Source organism: Schistocerca gregaria, chromosome 8 (genome assembly GCF_023897955.1).
Source record: "Schistocerca gregaria isolate iqSchGreg1 chromosome 8, iqSchGreg1.2, whole genome shotgun sequence".
Classification (NCBI taxonomy): domain Eukaryota; kingdom Metazoa; phylum Arthropoda; class Insecta; order Orthoptera; family Acrididae; genus Schistocerca; species Schistocerca gregaria.
In genome coordinates, this window is record NC_064927.1 from 325,851,390 (window position 1) to 325,870,550 (window position 19,161).

At 39.5% G+C, this 19,161-nt stretch overlaps 1 protein-coding gene across 1 annotated transcript in view; it reads left to right on the plus strand.

Annotated features, from left to right (window-relative positions):
* LOC126285170 (odorant receptor 43a-like) overlaps window positions 1–19,161 on the plus strand; it is a 62,346-nt gene that overhangs the window by 19,614 nt on the left and 23,571 nt on the right. The window contains exon 3 of the mRNA XM_049984480.1: window positions 16,417–16,518. Coding sequence (XP_049840437.1) covers window positions 16,417–16,518 — 102 coding nt within the window. The remainder of the gene's footprint in view (window positions 1–16,416; window positions 16,519–19,161) is intronic.

Consider the following 19,161-nt stretch of genomic DNA (forward strand, 5'->3'; position numbering starts at 1 on the left):
CCACCATTTGATCCCTCCTACCCTGTTCCACTCGTGAATTGTGTGTGGGAAGAATGATCGAAGGTAAGCCTCTGTATTGGTTCTAATTTCTCGAATTTTCTCCTCGCGGTCAATACCAGAAATGCATGTGTGGGGGAAGTAATATGTTCTCTGACTCCTGAAAAGTGCTATCCTAAAATTTCAGTAGTAAATCTCTCCGTGCTGCAGAACGTCTGTCTTGTAACATCGGCCAGTGGAGTTTGTTCAGCTTTTCCGTAACGCTCTCTCGCCAGCTAAACGATCCCGTGACGAAATGCGCGGATCTGTGTTGGATCTTCTCTATCTCCTCTATCAGTCCTACCTAATAGGGATCCCAGACAGATGAACAATACTCAAGAATCGGGTGAACAAGCACCTTATGAGGCACTTCTTTCGTGGATAAGTTGCATTTCCTTATTTCCTTAAGATTTTTCCGATGAATATGAGTCTTGTGTCTGCTTTTCCCACTATATGCTTTATATGGTCATTCCACGTAAGGTCACTCTGTATAGTTACGTCTAATGTTTTACGGTAGACGCTGTCTCCCGATGTTTGTCATCAATAGTATAGCTGTGCAGCAATGGATTTCTTTTCCTATGTATGCGCAATATGTTACATCTATTTAAGTTTAGGGGCAACTGCCAGGGTATGCACTATTGATCAACTCTCTGCAGGTCGTTTCGCAAATTGTTATTATCATCTGGCGTTGCTATTTTGTTATAAACAACTGTATCACCTGCGAATAGCCTTAAAGAGGATCCGACGCTTTCTACTAGATAATTTATACATATTGTGAACAACAACGGTCCTATCACACTTCCCTGTGGTACTCCCATTACTACATTTACTTCTGTCGATTTAGTTCCGTTAAGAGTGTCATGTTGAGTTCTATCTGCAAGAAAGTCTTGAATCGAATCGCTGGTCTGCTGCGATACTCCGTAAGTTCGTATTTTTTTCAGTAAACTGAAATTCTGGTCGGTGTCAAATGCCTTACTGAAATCAAGGAACAAGGCATCAACCTGAGCGCCGTTGTCCTCTGCGCTGTGGATCTCGTGGAGGAACAGCGCCAGCTTAGTTTCGCAGGATCTCTGTTTGCGGAATCAATGTTGATTTTTGTAGAGGAGCTGTTCATTTTCCAAGAATTCTTGAGCATAAAATGTGTTCCATAATTCTACAACAGATTGACGTCAGCGATATGGGTGTTAATTGTATGGATCTGTCTTACGCCCTCTCTTAAAAACGGGAATGACCTGCGCTTTTATTTTCCGGTTGTTAGGTACCTTTCGTTGCTCAAGCGTTCTACGATAAATTGCTGCTAGAAAGGAAGTAAGTTCTTTCGCATAATCTTTATCGAATCGTATAGGTATCTCATCTGGTCCTGAAACCCTTTACACTACTAAGCGACTGTAGCTGCTTTTCAATTCCGTGACTGGTCATTTTAATATCTGCCATTCCGACGTTTGCACAACGATTGAAAGGAGGGATGACTTCGGGAGACCGAATACAGTATTTCGGCCTTCTCTCTGATATCTTTCGTTTCGGTGCCGGCATGGTCGCTGAGAGAATAAATAGGTGATTTTGACCCACTTATTAATTTTACATACGGCCAAATATCTCAGGGATTCACTCAGGTCGGTTGTCAGCGTCTTACTTTCGAAATCATTGAACATTTCACTCATTGCTCTCCTTACGCTCATTTTCGCTTCGTTCATCTTTTGTTTGTCAGCTAGGTTTTTATATATATAATCTGAGATGATAATGCTCTTTGTTTACATAGAGCTTTTCTAGCAAGGCTATTAAACCATGGTGGATGTTTCCCATCCCTTAAAACCTTACTAGGAACATAACTGTGTAGGGCATATAAAACGATGCATTTGAATTTTTTCCGTTTGTTCTCTACACTATCACCGGATATTTGATGCTGACTGCTGAGATATTCTGAAATTAGTATCCTGTCACCCTTGCTGAGCGAATACATCTTGCTATCTTTCTTAACATTCATTGTAGGACGTGTCGTCATAGATATATATATATAATACTATAAATGTCTATAATATTATCTTTGCATTATAACCTTCAATAAGCGATACTAATTGTGGGACCTTTCCTTGGATGAGGTGCCATCTACATTTAATTTAACATTGTAATTTTCTCTCTTCAAACTGAAATTCATGGCATTAGTTTTCTTTATGTTCAATGTTACTTTATTGCTTACTGACTAATCATAAACTTCCTTGAGAGCTTTATTTGATTTCTCCACAAGGAGTTCTCTTGTTTTTTTTAGTGGCTATATCAATGCTGTCTTCAGCAAAGACAATATTTTCACCGTGAGTAACACTACTGGGAAAGTCATTGATGTATATAAGAAATAGTATTGCTCCTAATATGCTAGGCTGTGTAATTCCTATATTAATGTATTTTGGTTATGATAAGTGTTTTACTAAATGTTTGAATCTATCTGAAGTATGTGTTATCGCTACTGTTTGTACCCTATCTGCTAGGTATGATCAAAACCAGTCATTAGCTACGTCTCTTATTCCTAATACTTCTTATTTGTTTAATAGAATCTCGCGGTCAACTGTATCAAAGGCCTAAGAAAAATCCAAAAATATGCCTGTAACACACTCATCTTTGGCAAGAGCATCAACTACAACATTTGTGAATTCCACTATGGCTGATTCCATATTTTTGCCACTTCGGAAACCAAACTCTAATTCGCTTAACAAGATTGTATTTATTTGGGTTATTCATTAATCTGTCATTCATAATTACTTCTACTATTTTTGAGAATGGTGACAGCAGGAAAATGGGCTGGTAATTTTCTATGTCTTCTGCATTACCTTTCTTAAGCCAAGGTAAACCTCTTGCCTATTTTAACTGCTCTGGTAATGTCATTGATGTGAAGGATTCATTTATTATACTTGTTAAGGGGCCTTGTATAATGTCTATGCATTGTTTCAGTACACACACTGGTACTTCGTATAAACCTACTGACTTTTTATTTTGTAGGTTATGAACAGTTTTATTGCTTCGTTCTCTGTGCTTGGAAGTAACATCATTGTGGTTAGTGCAACATTATTTACTGGTGTTACATGATTTGTTTAGGGAAGTTTTTGCTGTAACTTCTCTACAATGCTAGAAAAAGGACATTTACATAGTTTGCTAAGTGTTTTGAATCATTTATTACCTTATCCCCCTCCCTTATCATTATTTTATTCTCGGTTTGTTTCCTTCTCCCTGTTTCCTCTTTTATAACATCGCAAACTGCTTTGCTTTTGTTCTCTGTGCTATATATTCTTTTGTCATTAAATAACTTTTTTGCAGCAATCAGCACCTTCCTACAGACCTTCATATTCACACTGGTTTCATTATAAACTTCATCCGAGCTTTGTTTTGCTAGTTCCTTTGAAAAATCTTTTATTTTGATTTCTGATAGATGTCGCTTGTAGGGTTGTATTTTGGGGAATGATTCGATGCCAGATTTTACTGTTGTTCTTTGACAGAGATGGTCTGATAGTACGTGATCTTTTACAGCTACATCATCATTTTCCCTGTCCATATTTGTGGTCACATGGTCAATTACTGATGCGGTCATTGTAGTAACTCTTGTTGCACTACTGATCAATAGGGACGTGGCAAATCTTTGAAGGATATTTATGAGGGTGATTCTGGATTCATTTATGATATTAGTGTTGATGTTAATGTTCCCACACAGAATTATTTCGATCCTTGTACTTGAGACTTTACCTAGAACTTCAGTTAATTTATTAAAAAAACTGCCACACTTCCACTGGGAGATCTATACACACATAAAATGGTTAATTTCTTGGTGATATCAAGCCCTTTTAATTCAAAAGCTGATATTTCGAAGTGTTTGTCTTCACTTGCTGTATTGAGGTCATATCTTGATTTGAACTGTATTCCTTTTCTGATATAAATGGATGATCCAACACTGCTTGATTCAGTTTTGCAGTAAGAGTTTACCATTTCAAACGATGACAACACTATATGTTCCATTTCTGCCCAACTACACAAGTGCTCAGTAACACAAACCACTGTGCAATTCAGAGACTGGATCTCAACCTCTAATGGTCGTAGATTATTTTTAAGTGACTGCGTGTTTTGATGGAGTATTGTTAAGTCTGCGAAATGCTTCATGTTTGTCTTTCCAATTTTTCTTTTTTCTTTGTGGCATCTTGTATGTGTGATACTTGGGGTGTTAAAATCTGTCTTGTGAGTGATAGTTTCAGTATTATTTAAAGTGCTGGAAATATTTTTGAGGCATAGGAACTTGTTGTCTGGATTTATCCTAAACAAGACTTACTTTTCCTACCCATGACAACAGGTATTTGACCTTGTGGGCCGGAAATCCACCCCCTATACTTTCATGAATCAGATGTACCAATCTTCCCTTCACAGTCCTGTTTAGGTTTATACCTTGCCTAGTGAAACCCTATCTGTTGATAGTCCCGACGGGCACCGGAGAAACATGAGAAACGTTGGCTGCCCTCAGAGCCATCCCTAACCCCTCAGTGATTTGCCTCACAGCTCAATCAAGGTGTGGCTAATCATGAGGGCGGAACAGCTCAACAAAGTGTATGTTGGTGCCATGAGTCAGGGAAGCTGCCTTGTCCAGTTCAGCACCTGTGTCATATGCCCCATCCCTGTCTGAACTGTTTCCCATCCCACCCACTATCACTACATGGTCCTCTTTTGTGAAGTCTTCTATCACATGATTTAACCCTGCATTTTGCTTGAAGATACTGGTGACCTGGTACGCTGCCCCTGAACCTCCTTGTAAATGAGGGCTTACACCTCGCCCATGGCCACTACCTAGCAGCAGCACTTTCTTCTTCCTAACACTTTATACACTCCTAGGCGTTTTAGGCTCAGTTCTCTGCTCCCTCTTCTACGAGGCTCCTCTCCACTTAATTCTGGCAATGGTAGATACCAGTTTCTGGAGTTGATGTTAAAACTATTAGATCGCGTTTTCTCTCTTCCTATACTCCTACCAGCCCCCATTTCCCAACCACCCTCCTCCCCCCTATCTCCCTTAATCATTATCAGTTCCTTCCTTGCTTCCTCCAACTGTAACTGAAGGGAACAGGTTTTCCTTTCCTGTTCCCCAATGAAAATGTTCCTACTACAGACTCCACAGTTACAGAAGAGATCCTCTTCTGTTCTCCTTATATTCTCCCCACTGCATGCCCCCCCCCCCCCCCCCCACACAGTGAAAATATTTGCTGCAAGATTGACAACAAATCCCTCTACTCACTACCATATCAAAGCTCCCACATTTCTCACTCATGGTCAGTTTTGAAAAGATAATTAAGTTTAAAAAATGTTTTAATTTTGTCAAGGACACGAGATTGGCTTCATTTAAACAAAAAACGACACAAAGGTCTTATGTGCAGTTGTTGTTTTTGTATTGATCTAGAGATACAATGAGAGAAGAATGAATTATTAATTACTTTGCGTTTAGAGAATTTACATATCAATATTGTTTGGTCAGGTTTTTAAAAGTTCATTGCTTGGAAAACGTTTAATTGGAAAGTTTAATTACACTTTCATTGCGAAAGTATACGCTAATGAAACTAGTATCTGTCTTTCTTTAATAAAGTTTGCACTATCAAGAAAATTTGAATTTTTTTTTGTGGTTATGTCACGCAAAATTTCGGGTTAAGACGAGATTTTCGTGACTTCAGATAACAAGAAGTTATTTCAAGAACAAGCTCTGCTGGATCTCTAATACTCAATTGTGTGACAAGAACGGACACTACAGCAAGTACACGAAACAAAATTTCAATTTGACACTTTTTCCTCTTATATAATTTCTTTTAGTGGACGAAGAAAATATTTGTGGACTCACTCGGCAGCCATCTTGAAGAACAGTGCAATAGACTGAAACATTATACATATTTGCTAGTCATCAAGCTATTTAACAACACAGATTTACAACAGAACAAGTATATACATTAAAAAGGTCAAAACTAGATAGTATGCAACGAAGAGCTCCGCTGAAACAAAGTTTGTCCATCTTTTACATATATAAAATCCTATAAAATTCTTATAAAAGAGGAAACTCCTAGTACTTATGAGAACCAATCTGCACTGAAAGTAAAATGTCACACATTGAGCTATGAATTACAATAGTAGGGATATTTACAGATTAGGTACAATCTCAGAGGGTTGTCATAGCATGAAAAAACAGCTTGGCGCTAAATCCAACAGAAGTCGACATATTCAGAGAAAATAGCATGCAAAGAGAAATAAAAGGATATGATTTGGTTTCCTTTATATCACTTAACAGGACGGCATTACCACAGTGAAACAAACGAACAATGATCTCATATCCTACTTAAGCAAGGCGAGTCCTCTGAGTTCTCAGCCAACAATGTCATACAGTTTTATTAGGAGTGTAAGTCCTATCTATAGATGACAAACCATGTAAATAGTAAGACATAGCAAGTTGTGTCGCGATAGGAAACGTGGGTATGGAAAAAATAAAAGGTAAATTAGTGTGCAAAGACAACCATATCATCACAGTTGAAGCCCACAAAGTGAGCAACGTCATCTAACTCCATGAACACCAAAACTCGCCTCTAGTAAGAACATCACAACATTCCCCCTATGCTGCGTGAAGAAGTAAATACCTGCCAGGCTTATAAACTAACCAGGCCCTAATCATACTCATAACATGCAGTCAAGATGTACCGAATTCCCACAAGTGAACTGGGAAATGTGTTAATGGTGGTCTAGAAAAGCACCTGCCTAAAAGTTTGTAGCAGACAATACGTAACACCAGTTCTTATTATAAGGAAGCAGGAAGATATTTCATTACCGTAAGTATAAAAGTAACTTATAATATAAGCGGGATACAAACAGTTGTAGAAAGAAACAAGATCTACGAGCTCACATGAGGGTGACATATTGTATGCCTCAGCTAAGCAATCAGTGCGTTATAACATGGTTAAAAATGTACATTAATACTAAAATCATTAAACAGCAAAATTATAGGAGAAGAAAAAGTATATCGTCGGAAACATAGTGGTCAAACATATGAGGGCTTAAATAATGTAGGGGTATATCAAAAATTATTGAACAAAATAACACCTCTCACCCAAAGTCTTCCTCCACCATTGTTAATCATTTTTATTTTATATTTAAGAAGTACGCTGGGTTCGAAACATACTCAGAGCCGCTACACCTATACCATGGTATTAGCCCACCGATATGGATGCTTTCTACATATAATCACATTCGCTAACTCAAGATAAGTAATGTGGCTGTGCGATTCCACACAGGCGAGCGAACAGCACTTATCCTATGGAGTGCTAGTCGCATGGAGCCGTTGAAGTCCTTCATGACATTAGGTATGGCCCTACTGAACCCATCGATTCTAGATTCGCGTATCATTCGTGCTATCCTGACCAATGCCAGTAACAGTATCGTGGTACGATGATCCATAGTCCCGATAGGTCACGATCCTGCCATCATTAGCCTGGGAGACGCTTTCCTTCTTACACCAGTCAATACTGACTAATGGTTTCTGATTGAGAAATCCTCTGCATCTCCTTTCTTGGTATACAGAATGCAGATGACTTTACTCATACCGGCTTTGTGCGACTGCACTGAATGCTAATCATTTTCGCATGTGCTATATCTTACACAGTTTGAGATATGTTACATGTCGTCATCATGGAGTTTCTCTTTTAATAGTAGTAGTAATAGTGGTAGTTGTATTAGTTTTATTCGTCTTCACATCTCTTTTGCAATGGTACTTTCTTGGTATGAAAATTTAAGAACAACAAAAATGTTAGGTAACAGAAACTAAAGTAATTCACACATACAGATATCTCGAGACTTAAAGGCTTAGTGGATAAGTGTGTGACAGACAGTCGGCTATGGCCTTATATTAGGAACCACCCCATTAGTTGCCTGAAGCAATTTAGGGAAACCACAGAAGACCTAGATCAGTGTGGCTGGCTGAATATTGGAGCCTCCACTGTCCTGAAAGCAAAACCATCCTGTTTCAAACAGGGCTACCTGATTTGCTTGTACCTAGTGTACAATACTCCCTTAACAATGAAAAAGGTTAACGGAACAGGACATAACATTCTGATGACATTCTGTTGACAAGAATTTTTGTGTGCTCATACCAAGTAAGAATCAATACTCATTCACAGAAATTTTGCATTTGCTACAGACTCTTTATAGGCCCTATACACATCTAATTTAACAGTGTCACTTACACCCTTGAAACTATTTTCTAAATTACCTCTCTTTAGCAGAGATGCAACTCTTGCCCATTTAAAATGCTCTGGAAATTTCCCTGGTGTGAAGGATTCATTCGTTATGATTGTTAAGGGAGCTTATATACTCTCTATGCATTCTTACTGTACACACATGTATACTTCATTTTTTGCTACAGAAGTTCTATTTTTTAGTTTTTGTATAGTTTCACTGACTTCCTACTCTTAGGTAGGTAATAACATCATTAAATTTAGTGCATAATTATGTGGGGGTGTTATGTTTGACTTTTGGGAATTTTTGCTTTAACATCTCTACAGTAATTGAAAAATGCTCATTCACATATTATGCTAGATGGTGTGGGACGTTTATTACTTCTTCCCCTTCCCTCATAAGTAAATTATTATGTCTTTGTTTGTGTCTCCCAGTTTTCTTTTTTATGATATCCTGGACTTCTGGGCTTCTATTTTCTTCTTTGCAAATTATTTTATAATTAAATTATTCTATTGTAGCAATCAGCACCCTTCCTACAAAAAGTTTTGTCCCTATGACAGAATATTATAAATTCCTGCTCATTATGACATTTGCATGAAACTGAGCCACCTAAAGATTAGGGTGGACTTATTAAAACCTGTTGTTATCTACTTGTTTTGTAAGACATTGATATTTATATTTCGAAGTTCAGTTTAAATAAAGCTGCAAATGTAGACAGTTTCACATTTACATTGGATTCTCTGTAACCTCATCCCACTTTCATTTTGGTAGTTCTTTGGAAAAATCTCGTATTTTTATTTCTGATAAATGTATTTTTTAAGCTTGCAGTTTAGGAAAGTTGTCCTTGCCAGATTTTAGTGTTATTATTCAAACTATTTTGACAGTACAAGAGTTTCTACAGCTACATCACACTTACCCCTGTCCGTGTTTGTGGTTATGTTGATATTTAGTAATACAGTTACTGTAGTAAACCTTATTGCACTGCTGACCACCAGGGACATGCCAAATCTTTGAAGAATATTTAGGATGGTTCTACTAGTTTTATTTATGATAATTGTTTTTATGTTTATGTTGCCTCACAAAATTATGTTGACTTTCTTACTTCAAAATTCGCATAGAAATTCTGTTAATTATTGAAACAAGTGTCCAAACAATCACTGGAGGATCGATACACACAAAAAATGATTGATTTCCTAGTGTTGTCAAGCCCTGTTAGTTCAACAGGTGATACTTCAAAGTGTTTGTATTCAGTTAATACACTAATATCGTCTCTTGATTTGATCTGTTTTCTGTTCCTTCAATAAACACCTCACCCTCTGGTCTTTGAGTTAGTCGTACAATATGAGGCTATTCCTTAATTGATTTCTCTGTCTCTACATAAATGCTTAGTGACACAAACAGTTCAAAGTTTGGAGCTCGGTTTCAAGCTGTTGAAGTTTTTGTTGATGGCAAGTGTTGGTGAAGTGTTGTTAAGTATATGAGATGTCCATGCTACTTACTTTAATGGATCCTATTTGCTATGATATATTGTGTTTGTCATTTGTTGTGTTAGATTCCGTCTTGTGAATGACTGTTTCAGAAGTTTTTGAACAGCTAGAAGTACTCATTATGCAGAGGAAATGTTAGGTCTGGATTTATCCTACTGTGAGAAGAGGTATTTGATCATGTGTGGCCCGAGATCCACCGCCGATATTTTCATGATTCATATGTACCAATCTTCCCTTCCGAGTTCTGGTTAGTTGTAAGCAAAGCCTTGTGAAACCACATCTATTGACAGTTCAGACGGGCGTCAGAGCAGCATGCGCAAAGTCGGCCGCCGTTACTGACGTCCCTAATAAAACTCACAGCGCTATTAAGGTGTGGCCGATCATGACCCTTACGTTGGTTCCAAGAGACAGGAAAGCTATGTTGTCCAGGTTACCATCTACCACATACCTACATCCACATGACTGCCATGCAGTTCACTGTTAACTACCGTGCAGAAGCTTCTTCGAAGCACTTTCAGTCTACTTCTCTACTGTTCCGCTCTCGAACAGCCGGCAGGGCAGTCAAACAGTTAAATTTTTCCGTCCAAGCTCTGATTTCTCTTACATTACTATGATGATCATGTCTCCCTCTGTAGATGTGGACCAACTTTCACATTATAAGGACGAACATGGTGACTGAAATTTCGTGAGATGATTATGCTACAGCGGAAAAAGCTTTTTTTTTAACGACTGCCACCCGAATTCGTGTTTAATATCCGTGATATTCTCTCCTGTGTTTGGTGTTAATACAAAACGAGCAGCCCTTGTTTGAACTCTTTAGACGTCCTTCGCCAATTCTGATGTGGAACCTACACCGTACAAATGAACAGAAATAGTCCAGAACATGATGGAAAAGCGTTATGTAAGCAGCCTCTTAGGTAGAACTACTGCATTTTCAAAATTTTCTGCCAATAAATCGCAGTCTTTTGTTTGCTTTCCCCACAGCATTAATTTAGGTTATTCGTAGTTGTAATCCCTATTCATTCAGTTGAATTAAAAACCCTTAGACTCTTTTGAATTTTTCGTGTACCCGTAATTTAGCGTATTCCTATTTGTATTCATGTGGATGATTTCACACTATTCATTAGTTACCCTCAATTGCCGCACTTATCATCATGCTCACATGCTGCCCACAGCAATCTGAAATTGGTTTTGATCATCTTATGATATCCTTTTTTTTTACCCATCATTCTTCTGACTTTTCTGATGTGGTCCGTTACGAATTCCTCTCCTGTGCCAACCTCTTCATCTCAGAGTAGCAGTTGCAAACTACGACCTCAATCATTTACTGGAAGTTTTCCAATCTCTTCGTTCCTCTACAGTTTTTGCCCTCTACAGCTCCGTCTAGTACCAAGGAAGTCACTACCTGGTGTCGTAACAGACGTCCCATCATCCTGTCTCTTCTCCTTGTCAGAGTTATCCATACATTACTTTACTCTCTGATTCTGCGCAGAACCTCCTAATTTATTACCGTACCATTGCACCCAGTATTCAACATTCGTCTGTAACATCATATCTCAGTCCGCTTGTTAGCTGAGTGGTAATGTGCATGCCTACCACGCAGTGGATCCGGGTTCGATTCCTGGCCGGTGTAGAGATTTTCTACGCCTGTGGACTGGGAGTTGTGTTACCATCATCACCGACGTACAAGTCGCCCAATGTGGCGTCACCCGAAATAAGACTTGCACCCGGCGACCGAATTTCCCCGAACGTGGCCTCCAGGCAAACAATGCCACACGATAATTTCACTTTTTACCACATCTCAAATGCAGTCCATGTTTCACTACCACACAATGCTGTGCTCCAGACTCACATTCTCAGAAATTTATTCCTCAAGTTAAGGTCCACATTTGATATTAGAAGACTTCTCTTGACCAGGAATGCCCTTTTTGCCAGTGCCAGTCTGCTTTTGACGTCCTCTTTGCGTAGTCCATCTTGGGTTACTTAGCTGCCCCGATAGCAGAATTCGTTAACTTCGTGTACTTCATGATCACCTATTCTGATATTTAGCTTCTCGCTGTTCTCATATCTCCTATTTCTCATCACTTTCGTCTTTCTTCGACTTACTCTCAGTCCATATTCTATATTCATTAGACTTTTAATTTGATTCAGAAGATCCTGTAATTCTTTCCCACTTTCACTGAGGGCAGCAATGTCATCAGTGAATCTTTTCATTGAAATTCTTTCATCCTTAATTTTAATCCCACTTTTCAATCATCTTTCATTTCCCTTATTCCTTCTTCGATGTACAGGTTCAACGTTAATGGCTAAAGACTGCATCTCTGTCTTGCCACTTCTTAACCCGTGCACTTAATTCTTAGTCTTCCACTCTTATTATTACATCTTGGCTCTTGTACATATTGTATAATACCTGTCTCTCCCTATAGCTTACCCATATTTATCTCATAATTTCGAACATCTTGTACCATTTTACGTTGTCGAACGTTCTTCCAGGTAGACAAATCCTATAAACGTGTCTTGATTTTCCTTTCTTGGTTCCCTTATCAACTGCAACATGAGAATTGCCTTTCTTGTGCATTTACTTTCCTAAAACCAAACTGATAGTCATCTAGCACATCCTCAATTTTTTTACCATACTTTTGTATATTATTCTTGTTAGGAACTTGGATGAGTGAACTGGTAAGCTGATTGTGCGATAATTCTCGTCCTTGTCAGCTCTTGCAGTTTTCGGAATTGTGTGGTTAATATTTTTTCCGAAAGTCCGATGGAATGTCGCCAGACTCATACATTCTACACACCAACGTGAATATCCGTATTGTTTACACTTCCACCAATGATTTGAGAAATTCTGATGGAAAGTTAGCTTGCCCTTCTGCCTTATCTAAGTCCTCCTAAGCTCTTTTAAATTTTGATACTAATACTGGATCACCACGTGTTCTAAATCGACTCCTGTTTCCTCTTCTGTCACATCAGACAAATCTTCCCCTTCATAGTGGCTTTCAATGTATTATTTCCACCTGTCCACTCTCTCCTCTACATTTAGCAGCGGAATTCTCATTGCACTCTTAATGTTACCACCCTTACTTTTAATGTCACCGATTGTTGTTTTGTCTTTCCAGTATACTGAGCTTGTCCTTCTGACAATCAATTCTTTTTTGATTTTTTCAAATTTTTCATGCAGCAATTTCGTGTTAGCATCCCGGCACTTCGTGTTTATTTCATTCCTCAGCGACTTGTATTTCTGTATTCCTTACTTTCCCTGAACATTTTTGTACATCCTCCTTTCATCGATCAATTGAAGTATTTCTTCTGTTACCCATGGTTTCTTCGCAGTTACCTTCTTTGTACCTTCGTTTTTCTTTGGAACGTCTGCGATGACCCTTTTTAGAGATGTCCATTCCTCTTCAACTATACTGCCTACTATTTCTTATTGCTGTATCTACAGCCTAACATATCTTCAAGCGTATCTCGTCATTTCTTGTTACTGCCGTGTCGCACTTCTTTACGGTTAGATTCATCCTGACTAATAGTTTAAACTTCAGCCTACTCTTAATACTACTATATTGTGATCTGAGGCTATATCTGTTCCTGGGTACGCCTTACAATCCAGTATCTGTTTTCGGAGTCTCTGTCTGACCATGATTTAATACAACTGAAATCTTCTCGTACCACGCTGCCTTTTCGGAGTATAGGTCCTCCTCTTGCAATTCTTGAACAGAATATAGGCTATTACTAGCTGAAATTTGTTACAGAACTTAATTAGCCTTTCTCCTCTCTCAGTCCTTTTCCCAAGCCCTTACTCTCCTCTAACATTTTCTTGTATTTCTTCCCCTACTATTAGATTGCAGTCCCCTATGACTATTAGATTTTCATCGCCCTTTACGTACTGTATTACCCTTTCAATATTCTTATATACTTTATGTACTTAGCTTTCAACATCGGCTTGTATACCTGAACTATCGTTGTCGGTGTTGGTTGGCTGTCGATTCCGACAAGAACGACCCTATCACTGAACTGTTCACAGAAACACTCTCTCTGCCCTACCTTCCAATTCATAACGATTCCTACTCCCGTTATGCCATTTGCTGCTGCTGTTGATATTACCCTATACCCATCAGACCAGCAATCCTTTCCTTCTTTCCATTTCACTTCAGTGACCCCTACTATATCTAGACTGAGCCTTTGACTTTACCTTTTCAGATTTTCTAGTTTCCCAGCCATGTTCAAGCTTCTGACATTCCACACCCCGACTCGTAGGAAGTTATCCTTTCGTTTATTATTCATTTTGAGTGAAAATCACGAATCAAATTATACAACTGGCACAATAATGTTTAGGCACACCGTTTAATTAGAAGTCCCTCATAAGGAACTCCTTAAAATGCTTCTGGAAATCTAGAATTTTGGAATAATTTTGACGTCCCTTGTAGACAGCACTCATTTCTTCGTCAAAGTAAATATGTAGTTAGCTGTGTTTCGGAAGACAGATGTTTCCTGAATCTATGTTGGTTGTTTGTCAATAAGTTGCTTTCTTTGAGGTAGCTCATAATGTTAGATCACAGTATATGTCTGAAAACCGTCCTCCAGATTATCCTGTTTCATTTCTTGCGTATTGGTTTGATTTGTGCCACTTCTCAGTCCTTGGGTACGTATATGTCGACGAGCGGGTGGTTGTATAAGATTACTAAGGATGGACGTAGTGTATCAGCATACTCTGAAAGGAACGTGTCTTGTTATACGGTCTGTACTGGAGGCCTTGCCTGTATTAAATCACGCAACCACTTCTAAGTAACTAATGTTGGCAGTTGTTCCTGATGCCCCATGCCTGTAATAACTGTTTACTGCCCAATCCACTATCACTACCTGCTCCCTCTTCGAAAAATCCTGACGCAAAAGCCCTAAGTTCTCTATCATTTTCCTTAGCCCTTCATTTGGAATGGAAATGCTAGTGGCCTGGCTGACCCTAAGAATTCCTGTAGCTGATGGCCTACACCTCGCCCACGGCTGCTGTGTAACACTGCTCATTCCTAGGCAACGTGAACTTGGTTGAACTGTGCTAAACATTCCCTGCTTCTAGTCGTACCAGAGGCGCTTCTGCACTTAACTCTGGCAGTGAGAGACACGTACTTTTTGTGTTGATCTGTATTTCTCCCCCCCCCCCCCCCATCGCCCCTCCCCCCCCCTCGTGAAAGTATTTCCTACAATATTGGCAACAAACCGCCCTTCTTACTAACCTATATCAGCTCCCTCTTTGCCATTCACGGTCAGTTTCGAATAAATAGTTAAATTGAACTGTAAAGAGTATCTCAAGTTTGTCGAGGTTCGAGGTTGGCTGTAGGTAAACAAACACGACACTATGTGTTTTGCGCTGTTGCCGATGACTTTGGTACTGATTTAGAGATATGACTGAAGAATAGAAGTTACTTCTGTTTGAGAGATTTCATGTTACCGAGATAGTTTGGTTAAGTTTTTAAAGATTTATAACCCTGAAACGAGTTTGTTTGGGTGACCCTTCTCTGCAGTAAGCAGAGAAATATTTGTGTGGTAAGTAAAAAATATCTTCCCTTGCTACACTGTATTTTATTTCTCCCAGACGACATTCACCTTATCATAATAGTATTAATACCTCCCAATCGCTATCCACTTACTTGTCTATGAACCTCTCCAAAAAACATTTAAACCAAACCTTAATTCAGCTGGACAGAGAAATGAGCAGAAAATAGTTTTCAGCATATACTTCGTTAAGCATGTAAACGAACCAAACAGTATGAGGATGAGAACTGAAAGTAGTTACGCCTTGAAATCACAGTTTTTGTTCGTTCAAATATCTATACTTAGTGACATAATGCAACATAACAAGAAGGGCAAACAAGATGAAATGTGGGAAGAAAAGTTTCTGAACATAAAACATCTTTATGTTTCGTAAATAGAGCTGTAGTGCGACTTTCAGCATGTGACAAGATGAGAGGAAACGCAGATGCCAGCTAAAAACGCGGAGAACTGTAAGTATTCACTTACTTGCATAAAAAACGAGACATGAACTGTTTTATAATCTGCAAATAACGCATATCGAAACAAAGCTGTATCGTCCTAGATCCCACTAATGATGCTTTAAAGAGAATAAAAGCGAGTGTCATCTGGGAAAATAAAATACAGTGCTGCGAGAGAAGGTCTTTTTTACGTAGAAAATAAATATAACACGGAGAGTTTAGACGTAGATCGTATGTATTTAAGTTGCAGACAATACGAAATGTGTTGAGAAACACGGCTTAGTAACGTTAAATTACCTTTTTATAGTGAGAATGTACACTACTGAAACTTATAGCGGCCTTGTTTTAACGAGCTTCATACAAGAAAACTTGAACAGAATTTTCTATGTCCCACAGTATTTCGGCCTTCTTCATGAGTGTCGGGGTTTAAGACAATACGAGTGTTTCTCAGATAAAACACAATAGGAACGCAAAAAATTCAATTGTCTAACATAAAAAAACAAAATGTATTTGAATTTAATACTACTTCTTCTTAAATAATTACGTTTTGTGTTGGTAACAAACCCCTATATGTCACTTCGCGTGTTATTGGATCCAGTACTGTACCAGTCGGTTGTTTCCACGCAGTTGTATGAGTAATAGGAGATTTAAATTAAACAGTTTGTTGTCATTGTTTTCAGAGCAAGGACTTCACTGCCGTATTCAGATGTGTCGCTTTCATGCCCATTCCTTGCGGCCAGGTTTTACTCTACTGCTGGGCGGCTCACAACGTAACAGAACAGGTGAGCACAGTACGGTACTAAGTTAATCCTATGAACTTGATTTGTGTGTCTGTACACTAGTTCTCAGTGACACAGATTGCCGTCCAGTTCAAGATTGGAGCTCAGCTTCAATATAATTTTTTACTGATTGCATGTCTTGGTGACGTATTGTTTGAAATGCATTACGTGTCTATTGGTGTGTTGGAATCTACCTTTTCAGTGGTGGCATCGGAATTTTTTAAACTGCTAGAGACACTCTTTTGGCATCGGGAACCTGTAGTCTGGATTCATCCTAAAAATACCTACTTCTCCTAACCGTGACAACAGGTATTTCACAATGTGTGGCCAGAGATCCACCCCCTGTACTTTCACGGATCAGGTGTTTCTGTTAACCATTCCATTTCCACAACTGACAGCTTTTACGTAGCGATGACGTAGCCAAGTCGTCATCGTTTTTTCTGATGTCATGGGCTGTACACGTCATTACTGGTGGACGTTTGCAAGGAAAACCACATGCTGAGTGGCTAACTACTGTAGGAATAGGAGATTGCTGTTCTTACTCAAGCAGTTGCACCCATCTAATCTAAGAATAAATTGTTAAGAAATACGTAGAAATTTTTTCAATTGGGCGATGCCTGTTGTGACTGAAAACTCGCAATTTTTCACAAACACAACTTTTATTTATGTAAGTTTACAAGGTTGATGACTGAACAACAAACGAAAAGTAACAATAAAGATGGCAGCATAAAAAGATTTGTGGTAACACTCACACACTAGTACAAGATCAATTCAGGGACGAAGACGTAATCTTCAGTGGTCGAAGTCCACGAGGTCGGCATCCAGAGTGAACTCAGCTTCGGGGCTCGTTCTAGCCCCTAAATAACTGTCTCCAGCCAATCAGGTTTTGGCGTAGTGATACTTCCTGCAGGCCCTGGCTCCACCCCCCCCCCCTTCCCCTCCCGCCGTGCAGGACGTAGTGTTCCGAATGTCTGTTTCCATTCTACATCTACATCCATACTCCGAAAGCCACCTGACGGTGTGTGGCGGAGGGTACCCTGAGTACCTCTATCGGTTCTCCCTTCTATTCCAGTCTCGTATTGTTCGTGGAAAGAAGGATTTTCAGTACGCTTCTGTGTGGGCTCTGATGTGTCTGATTTTATCGTCATGGTCTCTTCGCGAGAAATACGCAGGAGGGAGCAATATACTGCTTGACTCTTCGGTGAAGGTATGTTCTCGAAACTTAAACAAAAGCCCGTACCGAGCTACTGAGCATCTCTCCTGCAGAGTCTTCCACTGCAGTTTATCGAACATCTCCGTAACGGTTTCGCGATTACTAAATGATCCTGTGACGAAGCGCGCTGCTCTCCGTTAGATATTCTCTGTCTCTTCTGTCAACCCTATCTGTTACGGATCCCACACTGCTGAGCAGTATTGAAGCACTGGGCGAACAAGCGTACTGTAACCTACTTCCTTTGTTTTCGGATTGCATTTCCTTAGGACTCTTCCAATGAATCTCAGTCTGGCATCTGCTTTACCGACGATCAACTTTATATGATCATTCCATTTTAGCCGGCCGCGGTGGTTGTGCGGTTCTAGGCGCTGCAGTCCGAAACCGCGGGACTGCTACGGTCACAGGTTCGCATTCTGCCTATGGCATGGATAGGTTAGTTAGGTTTAAGTAGTTCTAAGTTCTAGGGGACTGATGACCTAAGATGTTAAGTCCCACAGTACTCAGAGCCATTTGTACCATTCCATTTTAAATCACTCCTAATGCGTACTCCCAGATAATTTATGGAATTAACTGCTTCCAGTTGCTGACCTGCTATTTTGTAGCTAAATGATAAGGGATCTATCTTTCTATGTATTCGCAGCACATTACACTTGTCTACATTGAGATTCAATTGCCATTCCCTGCACCATGCGTCAATTCGCTGCAGATCCTCCTGCATTTCAGTACAATTTTCCATTGTTACAGCACAGCATCATCTGCAAAAAAGCCTCAGTGAACTTCCGATGTCATCCACCAGTTCATTTAGGTATATTCTGAATAGCAACGGTCCTATGACACTCCCCTGCGGCACACATGAAATCACTCTTACTTCGGAAGACTTCTCTCAATTGAGAATGACATGCTGCGTTCTGTTATCTAGTATGTTCTCTTGTATGTAAATAGCTGGTGTTTACAATGGTGCCTTGTTATGCCTTGGATATAGACAACTCAGTCCTCTGCGGTGTATTAGGGGTTGCCGGCCCACAGGGGCAACCTTGGCTCCGGCATAAGAATGCCATTTGGCACAAATTTTAATAAATGATCTCTGTAGCTTCCTTGGAGCTAATTATGCATAACAAAAGTGCAAAGAGAAGGCCTGCAGTCTGGCCCTGAGTACTACGTGATAGTAGACTGACCGCTGAGTTATATGCTGTCAGCACACCGTACTCTTGCCGTTGTCGGCGTTCCGACCTAAGAGCCCCTACATCTCACTCAGGTAGCTGGCATCTCGAGGCTAAGTGCACCGTTCCATTCTCCCACCAAACAAAAATCCCTATCAGTACTGGAAATAGATTCCTTGTCCCTCACATGAGAGGGACTGTCATGTTGACCATTGGTTCGTGGAAGCGGATCTTGAAACATAGGAGGGTTAGAAGGTATTCAGAATCGCTACG